We start from the raw sequence: 12,480 nt of genomic DNA, 5'->3' as shown, positions 1-12,480 counted from the left end.
ACAATCATTACCGTACTGTACGGCTCAACTTGAAGTATTTTCTCTGGATAAAAGTTTATGAATTAATTTTGGCTCAACTGGACAGGGTCAGCAGGGTGCAGATGTGCCCAAGCAGAAGGAGTGCTGCAGGGTCACATCTCACTGACTGAAGCTGCATGTCCTACATGGTATCCTGCTTTCAGTAGCTTCTCAACACCAAAATACATACCTCAGGAACTGGATCACTGCTAGGAGGTGGGGCTGGGAAGCAGTGGAGCCTCAGATGCAGCTTGCAAAATATTAATGGTCTGTACATGATGAATTCAGATACTCTTGCTACTTCCTGATCTATCAGGCATCAAATCCCTCAGGGGGTGAGGGTGATATCATTACAGCAATCCGGTTGCTGTAGAGGTTGTTCCTTATGTGTCGGAAGAATGATGCTGAGCTCAGCTACCTGCACGTAGGACATGGTGTTTGCTTTAAGAAAGGCTTGGCTATTTTTAATTATGTGATGTTTAAATGCTTTTTTTTTCTTTTTTGTTCCCTCTCATTTTCTAACCCCCCAACCTGTTTAATAAGTAATCTGTCCTGCATGAAATCACTAACAAATTTATTCGAGATTCTTTTTTTTTTTTTAGTGAAGAGTTTGACATACTGTATAAAAATAAAGCTCTTCTCTCCCCTCTTCTGTTCCTACTTTTGTATTTTGATTTTTTTTTCTCCCCAGTGTGGTTTGAAAAACTGTAATTTGAATAATTACAAGATAAATCAGATAAAATACCTGTTAAGGAACAGAAGGCTCAGCTACCCTGGAAAAGCTGTTACAGTATTCCTATTCAGTTGTAATTTCCTTGCAGTCTCACCTGTGACCTCCATAATTCAACCTGCACTGGGCATAGGACGATGTACATGAACTGTACACAAATCCAAGTGTCCCATTTATACCTTTTTTCTTGGCTTTGAATTTTTGTTGCTTTTTTGCATGAGTTGAGGATTCAAGCTATTTGTAAAAGTAACATCTCAAAGACTACTCACAGGTGTTATTTTGGCTGTATGAATTGTCTCTGGTTTAAAACCCCAATAAAATGACTTGTCCAAATACTGATGGGTGAAAGGCAGAGACTTTCAAAGCCAGTGTATTGTATCCTGATCTCAAAAAATGCAGCAAAGAGCCTTGGCAGGATCAGAAGCCATTCCTGATGTTTTCTCTGTGCTATTGCAATATGCAACAGCTAGAGCATTTCAGGAAGAAGCTGAATGTAGGAGCAAACAATGCTGCTTAACATTTTCTCTTCTAGGGTTGTATGAACAACCTTTGCACCTAATGACTCATTAACAGCTGTATTCAACGACTGAAGTGAAATGACTGCAGTAAAAACAGCCTTCCAGTATTTTTTACTCGTGACTTTTTCCTAATTTTAAATTACTGCAATGTGTAAATATATATTGTCAGTCTCTTGTACACTGAAGTGCTCTTTGCTGGAGCTTACCCAGCATTTGGGCCTGGTTACTGTTGTGATATGGTGAGTAAAAGCCTGCTGCAGCCCTCAGCTCTGCTTATGGGGAGTGCTGAGGCCAGTGCTGAAGCAACTGTTCACTGAGAGACAACCATTACTACTGCTGCTCTGAACCTGGATGTGTTCTGTGAATCCAGCACTTCCCATTCATGTACAACCCATATAGCATTTTAGCACAAGTGTTACTACTGACTGTAGGAACACTTCAGGAGTTGTAGCTGGATGTGGGAACTTCTCAGACATCATTGCTTTCATTAGCTCCTTTACTCTGCTGATGTATGTTGCATATGTGCTCCAATTCCTCAGATGTTCAGCCACTGAACACCGAACTGAGCTGTGGTATGTGGACTTCTCTTTCTACAGAGGGCAAACTACAGAAGCTGTATAGCATTTCTATACTGCATTCATCTTGAAAAATTCACGATGAAGACAGATAAATGTGTAACATAGTGCAGCTACTGCTGTGTTAAAGAAACCTGAGTGGCCTCTACTGTAATAGTCTGGGGAAGAAATGGTTATTTAGAAGCATCCTGGAAAAAAACAGATCTCTCTTTCTTGAGTAGAATCAGGTTGTGGCTGTTTTAGGGTTTACTTTTTTTAGCTTACCAACCAAAGGAGACATGCAACAGAAACGACATGAACCATCTCTAAGATGATGAATGTTTACTGGTAATCTCAGTTGCCTCTAGCTACAGTAGAAATAATTCTATAAATTCCATTATCTATGGAATTGTAACTTTGCTTCAGGCCAAACAAAATATTCTTAATGAAATCCCGGAGCTGAAAACGTACAGGTTGCCCTGTGCCTTACTGAACACCATTTTTGGCACTACAGCTGATAGAGGGAGAATGAATTTGGCTCTACTCAAGTCTCTTATGTGACTAAAGGCAACCAGTTGTGGTGCTTAGGCTGATGTTGAGGTCTGGAACATCACTGGCACCGCAACTACAACTGCAAGTGGTGCTTTCAGAATCACAAAGCTGCTAATATTCTCTCGATTCCCTGTAAACATCTGAATCATGTTATTTTTAAGAACTGTTATTGACTTAATATATATTAATAGGGGCCTGCATTGCATACTGATGAACAATGATTCTCTGAAATATAAATAACAGCTCTGAAATATAAATAACAGCTTAAAACAAAAGCAGTAAATAATTGCTTACTGCTGCAAAGTAAGACACTCAAAATCTCACAGTAGGACTGTTACCACTGTTTTCATTCAAATCACTTGCACACTATGAAATAGCCTATACGTGCATAATCTTACTACTTTCAGCCCACCACAGACTCAGGCCCTGGATAAGTAATGTATGCAGTGGCTGATTCTCACAAACTGTCTCTCAGAACAGATATGGCAAGTGAGGCTTGAAACCAGTTTCTTAAAATGGAATGTTACAGCTCTGTGAGATTGACAGATCTCAACCAAGCAGCTGTAATGATTTACCTACATTGGACCTTTGCCTTAGTCTTGTTCCTGGCAGTTTCACAAGAAAACATTCTTAGAAATAAAGGGTCAGCATTATTACTATTATAGAAAGTTTCAGCACCAGTGGCTAACGTTAGCCAAAGTTCTGCTGTGCAACAGGAAGATGTGGTCTTGAAAGAGAAAGTGATAGAAACTTATGGCAGGCTTTTCTGGAGTACACACTCAGAGACAAGCTGCTTTAGAAAGCCTTGTGCCTATTCAGAATATAGAAACACATTCTTGTGGTGCAAAACTACCCTGTCTGTATTAAAAATACGTGTGAGTTAACTTCAGTTCCAAGTAATGGGCGTATATGATCAAAAAAATTCCATCTGGTTATTTGTCATCCAACAAAAGGGAAGAAAAAAATCACCTCACTGGTATCTTGTTTTGATTTTTAATGAGTAAGTGTAACAAAATGAAGCAACTATGAATGACACAACTGTACACATACATTCAGTAACTTTAGATGTGTTAGTCTGTAAGTTGTGTGAACTGACCTCAATACTTCTTCCTTCCTTACTCCTCCTCCTCCTCTCACATGATTCATATACAGTGCAGCTCTGAGTCAATGCTCAGTTGAGTAGAAATATTTTAGTTACCTTCAGTGGAAAATGCATCAAACCAAACGCTGAAACAGTAAACTTCTCTGAACTTTTAACATCCTGCACCTCAGGTGTTTGCTTTCATTGAACAGAATACCTTGACTAACTATAAGATCAGCATTTTTTTTTACCAGCAGGACTCTTCTGAGAGTTCACATTTCCCTGTGATGTGACTTATTTCAAAGGCTGTTCCTTGATTCAGATTTACATGTAATCATTTAACGTGATCGTGCAAACACAAAACTAAGTGGACCACAAAAAGTTTTCCTACAGGACAACTCTTCAATCCTTTGTATTTTGGAAGGACTGCTCAGCTAATCCTGTTTGTAAAATTCCTCAGTTGTTTTATGTTCATAAATTGATCCCATGAAGGAGAACAGACGTTTATAATTCATTGTGTTGAAGACCTTGAGAGATTCTGCTGGATAAGTCTTGCAAATGCTTCTTTACCTAGAAGAAAAAGGAAACGTATTGAACAAATTTCAGTAAAACAATAAATGATGCTAGAAGAATAAATAAATCAATATAGTATGTTCAGATTTTGCTATCAGTACATGTGGCAGCTCTCCAGAAATGCTGAGACTAGAAAATTTTCAGGCATTTTAGAATTAGATGTGTAAAAACCAATCATGCCTATCTTGTATTAAACATTGAGCGCAAGTGTGCCTTAACCTCCTCCCCTGGAAGATGTTTACCTGCATGAAAAAAAATCAGCACTGGGTAACTGACATTCCCTCCACTACTGAGTCTAATTTTCAACAGGTATGTACACTGGATTTATACAGACCTTATATCCGAGCTCTTTTGTCTTTTCTTCTAGCATGGCATATTTCTCTCTGTTTCTGTTCAGATGTTCCTTATCTCCAGTCCCCTCTATATGTTTTAGTTTCTCATGTGAAATCTCTAATTGCTTCTGATAGTGATGATGTTTCTCAATTTTTGCTTCAAAGTGTTTCAGCTCCTCCTAGGACAATGCACATGAGTAGTATCACATATGTATATATTTGAAACATTAAATAATGACTTTTTTTTTCTGGTGCCTGAAAAGTAGTATAGAATTGGTTGCCCTAAGAGTAACACTGATCATTTCTCTATGTGGGAAAATACCTTTCCGTGGGAGATCTTACCAGAATTCTACTTACCCGAAAAGATTCTAGCTCTTTCTCAGTGAAATTGGCTGATTTTGCCATGTCCCACAGATCAATCACTCTTGGTTCTTCAAATTCTACACAAACACATATCAATATCACAAAATAAAAATCTGAACATAATGCTTTTATGCAAAGTAAGTATGCAGATATACTAAACAATGAATTACTAGTAAGTCTACTTAAATGAAAAGGGGGAAAAGTCCAAGTACTTAACTTAAAACAATTGTACTGTAGCAAGCATTTATTTAAAAGCAAAAATAAAACCCCCACAACTAATTAGTGCCATTGTTTGTCCTGCACATTCCCTAACTCATCTGACCCCCTGGTGCAGAGGGTGTGATCTGTCTTCCATACCCACATGGGAAGGAATAACTACCTTCTTTAGAGGCTGTCCTTGCATTTTTTTGTGTTGGCTACTACACAGAGCAGCCTGGATGTACCTCTTTAGCTCTTTGTGGCAACATGACATACTGTGATTAAATCTTACTACTTTCTCACTGATTTTTATTTTATAAAATTGATACCAAAGAAACATTAAAAATTACCACTGTCATCATACCACTGGTTGCATCATATCCCTGGTGACTGACTTTACGCAAACGCTCAAACCCCTGGTTGATGCTTCTTAGCTTGTCTTTAAGTTCTCTGTGTTTGTTGTGCAAGACTTCCTCTTTCACCAGGTTCTCTTCAGATGGGTTGATGACATTTTTGTGAATATCTGTTGAAAGAGAAACGCTATACTGATTGTGGGCCAAATCCTGACAGGTAAGAAGCCCTAGAAGTCCCTCAAACGAGACGGATAAAATACAATCAGTTCTTCGTATTTGAACTGAGTGCAAGTAAAGCATTGACATCATACTCTAAAAAGCAGTATCTCCTTTGGCAGGTGAATGCTATGATAATTGCTCCTCCATGCTCTGGAGGGTGATATTACAGAAATGCCTTTTAACTCCTACTGGCGATCAGCTACGGTTTTAATAATGGAATGTTCTTATTTTCCTTGGTTAGCATTATCTCAAGGAAATTGAATAGGCATGGTTGGTAAATCCTATAACTCCCCCTCAGACATTTCATGAATTAGTCAGGACATCCAACATCGAAATAGCTTTCAGCAGCTTCAGCTTGGACTCTACAATGCAAACATCAAGCTGCCTGCGAGCTTTAGAACAGTTTAATTCTAACAAAATTTTAACTAGGATTAATACAGAACACTGGATAAAGATTCTCAAGCTCAGTGCCTAAGATATATATCCTCTTGGGCTTCCACTGGTGAAACATCCATGTCTTGCAGACTTTAGAACCACAATCTGCAGTAGTGGATTTGTACTTGCTGCAAAATTTCCAGTAAAGTCCAACAAGCCATCATTAGTAATCTGATGATATCTTCCCTGCTTGAAACTCAAGCAAGAATTAGAAAACTGAAATGGCAACACGTTCATTAACAGGTAAGATCTTTGGCAGTTAACGTAGAATTAAACCACACAAGTATCTGGGAAGGTCAGCATCTGCAAGGAGTTCTGGCAGGAATGAGACAGAGAGATTTTCAAAGAAACTTGGAAAAATGGAGGCAATAGGCAGAGATGTAAACACATCAGGAAAATGTTCAGAAACCTTCAGTTCTGCTCACAGTCTCCAGCAGAATATTGTATTCACGAATCTTCTCTCTGTGATGCTTAAATTCTCGCCAAAGCTTATCCAGCTCCTCATCAGAGAACTTCCCAGAGGTCTTGGCCTGAAAGAAACACGAGCTAGTTATGATTCCCAGGCCATGTGCTATTAGACACACTCCTTTGCTGAAACTTCTCCCTGCTACATTTAGAAAATGATTAAGCCCAGCTCTTCCATAATCTGTTTTGAATCCCATTACATAAGTTTGAGGTCAAGACTAGACGTTCAGGAACACAGTAGCTTTAATCATATCAAATGAAAGTTTGTTTCAGATCTACAAAGTTGGCTTCCTATGGACTATCCAATGAAAAGCCTCTCTCATTTATATTCTGTGGAAAAGAATTTGATAGAAAAATAAGGGCCATGGAGAACTGCCTACGTTGTAGCTCAATATTAAGATCAATCTTTACTCAAGAAATTCTACTCTACTGGCAAGTGAAGATTGTATCACTACAGTGCATTTCTATGATTCTTTTTGCTCTGCAGTGATTTGTTCCTCAGAGGACTACGTTCAGCAATTAGTGAAGCCTTAATTGCCCACAAGTCTCGTGATTACATCTTGCAATGGCATGACCAAAAGTGAAAATGATTTATACCTACTTGTAAGTGATGAACTTTACTACTCCCCACAGCATATAACAATGTATTCCTCACCAGAGCTGCATGTGGTTACAGTAACATTTGAAAACATAGCAAAACTTTTTCTCTGCTTTACTACCAGGGCACTAGATTGGTCTAAGGATTCTTTGCTTTATATGACTACTTGCTTCTAAAAAACAAATCATTTCATTTTTTTAAGATTACTACTTTGCCAGTTTTAGCTGCCCAAACAGACAGTACACTTTCTAGTTCTCATGCAAAGGTCTCACTTGAATATCACTTTGGGAATGTACTTTATTTAAACATCTCCCCAGACATCTCCTTTCTCCTCTCTAAACATTCCATTAAGTAGTTCTATTTTAAATGCACAGTTAAAAACAAACAAACAACAACAACAACAACAACACACAGAAAGAACAAGAAGAACATGAAAAACAACAAAGGGAAATCTTGAGATCAGTGACATTTGAGGAAATATTCTTTTTGTCTTAACAAACAGAGGTTCTTATCCTCCATGACTGCTCTGGGTGTTTTATTTGGCAAAGAGAACCAGCCACACCTGCTGACTTGGATGCACATAGGATGCCCACAGAACACAACGATACATGCTACAGAGCACAACAGTTTGGCCAGTACATAAAAAATTAGAGCAGTAAAGCTTAAAACAATTCAGTTCCAAGATTGAAAGCTCTCAGAAGAGAAGAAAAACTGATTTCATATGCCAGAATTCCTGGAAATGTTACCCACCTTGCTCCACAATTTTTCTAGTCTTGGGTCATCCAATGTATCACTTTCTGTACCATCTTTAATGTAGTTAGTATCAGTTAGGTAAGAGTCCTTCTTTCCGTTCATTCCGTATTTAGTCATAATGACTGCAGGGAACACAGAAGATACAGATACATTAGAACCAGCTATGAATGTACACAAGGCTGGCTGCTGCATCCTTGACTTTCAGAGTTGTGGGCAGGTTAACAGTTTAGGATGAAGAGTTGAATGATCTTTTCAGACAACATCAGAAGCAAAGGAAGCTCTTAGCCTCCTGACATCCCTACTGACCTTCAAACAGCTTCTGCGTACTGACTGTCTTGAAAGACAACCTGGTACTTAATGGTTCAGACACTTACAGAGGTTTCTAAACAAACATGTTTCGTGCAGTTTAAACCCTTCTGTAAAGAGACACCTTACCATTTAAGTTGCGTCTAAGCTTGGCTTCTTTCTCTCCATCTTCATCTAGCCCTTCAGCCTTCAGTTTTTTCCAGCTTAGCTCATCCTTTTCTTGTATTTTTAGATCGCTGTGCAATTCTGCTAGTTTCACAGCAGAGAGATGAAGCTAAATAAAAACAGAGAAAGGAAGTGACTCCACTTGGTTTTACTAACAACAGGCAATAACAACTGAAATTCTCAAATTCTGTGCCTTTTCAGCACATATACTTTCTTGTGGATTGTCTTCTAAGCACACAGTCTTAGTGAGTTGGGAAATTTCATTTGTCAGTATGGTTTTGCAGACTACCAGGATACTGAGGATGGCCTTGGAGGTCACAGAACCAATGCAACAAAGTGCATAGTTTTCCAAGATTTCACTTCTCAACATGGTTTATGTGAATGAAAAACATACAAAACCTAGAAATATTCCTGTCCTACATGAGAGAAGAAAAAGAGAAGATACTGACGTTGGCACTACAAATAAAAATAAAGATTTAAATGACTGATACACCAGCTTGAAACTTTGTGAAATACACAAAGAAAACAGGAATAAAGACAATAACTAAATATGCAGCTGGCTAAGCAGCACTGCTGCAAGATGAGTCCAAACTTTATACTTTCCAGATTTTAGACACTTTAGTTATTCTTTGAAACAAAGAAATGAAACAAATGATGCTCATCCTTAAGAAGTTCTTGCACATATGTTTACAACAAGAAGGTGGGGGTGAAGAAAAGCCCAAAGAAGAGAGGTAATCAAAGCATGTGCTAGCAGTGTGACCTCCAAAGAAGTTTTGCCTGAGCTTTCTGAGTTGTTTCACCTAAGCTTGCTAGCAGCCAGCTCCTGGGAGCTCAGACCCACCTTCAGACCAGCTTGGCTCATTTGTCCTAGCAAGAATCTACTGACTAAAGTGTTGTTGTTGTTGTTGTTTTCTAATCCTGTCATTAACAACAGATTAAGAATTACAAAAATTTGCATTTTCAGTGAGAATTCAGTATGTTTAACATACACAGATGCAGGTCTCATCATAATTTTTAAACATCAGAAATTGACCTTTAAACTGATGCCACTGAAAAGACTCAGCCATTCATCTGAGCATCATCAGGTTATGTGCAAATAACTAGGAAAAAACATCATTATTCTGAGTTAGTGCACTAAACTGTAGGGAATTCAGGAACCTCTGCACATTATTGTTTCTGGGTTCAACACAGGATCTTCTATTACATTCAGTGACACAAGACTACTTAATTACTGCAATTTTTAAACCAGCTTTTTATGTGTATCTTCCACTTAGCCTACTGAAATAATCTGCCAAAACTGAGAGTACTTGGAATAATAGGTAAATATATACTTTATAGAATATATTAAAAATTCTGATCCTCTAGTTCTAAAACCTCTCTATAATCTTCTTTAACATCTGCTTTCGGAGAACCATTTGATGAAAACTAAGCACGTAGCAGAAACCTCTTCAGTTATGAATTTTGTTAAAATAATGAGAACCTTATTTACTTTGCTTTTCTGGAGCAGGCTGACCTGACAGGCAGAGCTTCAGTGCTGTGGTAGCACCAAGTAACACTGTTTCACTCAGCAGCGCTGTGTCCTGATGTTCTGAGAGGAAGACTGAGTAAAAATTTGCTACAAATTGTGATGGAAATGACTAATCATTACTTGGTAGTTCTGCACTCTAATGCCATAATGACTTAATGTGTTGATAGGTTGAGCAAATCCAGGATAAAAAGTTACCACTGGTAACTCAGATAACAATTAATTCAACTTTTAAGTACTGCAAATAGGATAATATAATCTTGTAAATATATGACTGCCATCAGAAACACACTAATGTATAAAAGATTACACAATACAGTTTATGTTAGACATCCACTGCAGTTAGCATAACCTCATAAACACATATTTTGCATTTTGTAAAAGCACCACAGAGTAGCGTCAGATTATCAAAATAAAAAGTTTGGGGAAGTCTCATTGTTAACAAAACATTTTAAATGGCCAATAAAAAATAAGGAATTAAGTACACTGTTTTCTAAGGAGAAAAAGAAAGATTCTATTCAAACTTCAATAATTGTCATTATAATTTGGTATGTAACTTTTAAACATCACAATTATTTGCAATGTTCTGCTGGAAGTCTCTTGCCCGTTCAAATTACATAGCACAAAAGTAAATACACTAGGGTAATTTAAAGCATTTAGGTCATGATCTGCTTCCTTCAAGATCAACTCATGCAGGATCTTGAATAGCATCAGGTGAAAAAGTGTTAACAGACAGCAGTTCACATCACTAATGTCAGTCATATGCTGGAACAACTAAGAGCAGAGATGGAAAGCTAAGTTTAAAAATTAAACAACAAAACACTGAGGTCATTACTCACATTCCTTGTTCCTTATTTAGGGGAACTGTTAGGTCATGGTTTGAATTGGTGCTTGAGCACCTGGTGAAGGCCTGTGGCTGGCCTAGCCAGCACAGGTAAACTGTTTGCACCTGGAGCCACCCTGGACTCAATATAATGGTCAGCCACTGAAGGGAGGATGTTTCTTGGGCCTGGGCTGCTTCTGGAGGAGGGATACTGTATAGTTGTTGCTTCTTCACCAGTTGGGTGAGTTCAATTCTTCTCTCTGTAGCAGACTTGAGAGGTGGGCCCATGGTATTCTCATTCAGTTCAACAAGGCTGTGTGCAAGGTTCTGCAGCTAGGTCAGGGTAATCCAAAGCACAGATATAAGATGGGTGTAAAATGACTTGAGAGCAGCCCTGAAGAGTGTCAGTTGATGAAAGATCCAATGTGTGCCTGCAGCCTAGAAGGCCAACTGTATCCTGGGCTACATCAAGAGAAATGTGCCCAGCAGGTTGAGGGAGCTGATTCCGCCCCTCTACTCGGTTCTCGTGAGGCTGCTACCTAGAGTGCTGTGTCCAGCTCTGGCCCCCAGTGCAATAATGATGTGGAGTTTTTGGAGCAGGTCCAGAGGAGGCCCACAAAAATGATCAGAGGGCTGGATCAACTTCCCTATGAGGATAGGCTAAGGGAGCTGTGGCTCTTCATACCGGAGAAGGCACTGGGAGGTCTGTATAGTGGTCTTCCAGTACTTGAAGGAGCCTACAGGAAAGCTGGGCAGGCAGTGACAGGACAAGGGGAAATAGTTTTAAACTGCAAGGGGGTAGATTTAGACTAGACATTAGGAGTAAGGGTGGTGAGACACTGGAACAGGTTGCTGAGTAAGGTTGCGAATGCCCCCTTCCTGGAAGAATTCAAGGCCAGGCTGGATAGGGCTTTGAGCAACCTGGTCCAGTGGGAGGTGTCTCTGCTTATAGCAGGGGAGTTGGAACTAGATGATCTTAAGGGTCCCTTTCCAACCCAGACCATCCTATGAATTTTGCTTCTGTGTGAGCAGAACACTTGTGCTGGCTGGATATTCTATACTCAAGATAAGTACCTGGCAGTTCCAGTAATGAGGGCTAGTGACAAGTTCCTGCCCTAAGCAAAGCAGGGAAGAAGGCTGCTGCCTTCAAACAGGGCAGGATGAGTGTATCACTAAACAGAGCTGCTGCATTCAAGCAGCGGGTGCAGGAGTGAGCCTCAGACCCTCCTCCGTACCAAAGGGGCTCCACACACACACATTCCCTCTGCCTTCCATTCCTTCAGCGTGAGGTTTCACTGTTGCCTGCGCTCCCATAACACAGGCACGCACCGCAGAAAGGAGGAACAGGGCACCTCCCGAGGTCCCTCTCACCGCAGCACAGTTCCCAGCGAGCGGGGCTGCGAGAACCTGACCGTGCGGCTCCAGGGAGAGGCTCCAGGCCTAAAACCCAGGCGAAAACCCTCACTCACCCGCTGCGCCTTCTCCCAGACCTGGTTCAGCCTCACCACACGGAACTCCCCGACCTCTCGCCGCTTGGCGTCAGCCAGCCCCTCGTTGGCCTCCCGGGAGTACTTGCTGGCCAGAGCGCTGGCGGCGAGGAGGAACGCTGCGAGGGCGGCCGCCGCCATGTCGCTCCGTGCGGGGAGCTACGAGTGCCGGGATGCCGGGCAGCGCTCCGCCTGCAGGGCCGGGGCGGCCTCCTCTGCGAGGGAGGGGCGTGTTGGTGTCTGAAAGGAGGAAGCGTTGGGTCTGTGTGAGGGCTGGAAGATACTACAGAGGGACATAGCCAGGCTGGATTGCTGGGTGGCGGGCAGTGGGGTGAGCTTTAACAAGACCAAGAGCCAGGTGCCGCATTTTGGTTATGGAAACCACAGGCAATGCTGCGGGCTTGGGATAGAGGATCTGGAAAAGGACTTGGG

At 40.5% G+C, this 12,480-nt stretch overlaps 1 protein-coding gene across 1 annotated transcript; it reads right to left on the bottom strand.

Moving 5' to 3' along the window:
- Nucleotides 1-3,927: 3,927 nt before the first annotated feature.
- On the bottom strand, nt 3,928-12,192 carry LOC136048272 (alpha-2-macroglobulin receptor-associated protein-like). The gene is made up of 8 exons (XM_065735838.1): nt 12,031-12,192; nt 8,178-8,322; nt 7,740-7,864; nt 6,336-6,456; nt 5,284-5,442; nt 4,716-4,798; nt 4,361-4,537; nt 3,928-4,023 (listed from the first exon to the last, which is right to left on the bottom strand). The coding sequence occupies exons 1-8, from the start codon at nt 12,187-12,189 to the stop codon at nt 3,958-3,960; spliced, it is 1,035 nt and encodes a 344-aa protein (XP_065591910.1). The 5' UTR covers nt 12,190-12,192; the 3' UTR covers nt 3,928-3,957.
- Between the last annotated feature and the right edge of the window lie 288 nt (nt 12,193-12,480).

This window comes from Cyrtonyx montezumae, unplaced genomic scaffold (genome assembly GCF_038088225.1).
Source record: "Cyrtonyx montezumae isolate F1298 unplaced genomic scaffold, pur_monq_1.0 scaffold_2, whole genome shotgun sequence".
Taxonomy (NCBI): domain Eukaryota; kingdom Metazoa; phylum Chordata; class Aves; order Galliformes; family Odontophoridae; genus Cyrtonyx; species Cyrtonyx montezumae.
This window is presented reverse-complemented; position numbering and strand designations above follow the sequence as displayed.

What these genes read in the sequence shown, in the direction of transcription:
- LOC136048272 (XM_065735838.1), bottom strand. Translation starts at nt 12,189, where the DNA reads ATGGCGGCGGCCGCCCTCGCAGCGTTCCTCCTCGCCGCCAGCGCTCTG. An exon ending in TCTGGGAGAAGGCGCAGCGG is followed by an intron (nt 8,323 to 12,030) that starts GTGAGTGAGGGT and finishes GTTTTTATTTAG; the next exon opens with CTTCATCTCTCTGCTGTGAA. An exon ending in GCTTAGACGCAACTTAAATG is followed by an intron (nt 7,865 to 8,177) that starts GTAAGGTGTCTC and finishes TGTTCCCTGCAG; the next exon opens with TCATTATGACTAAATACGGA.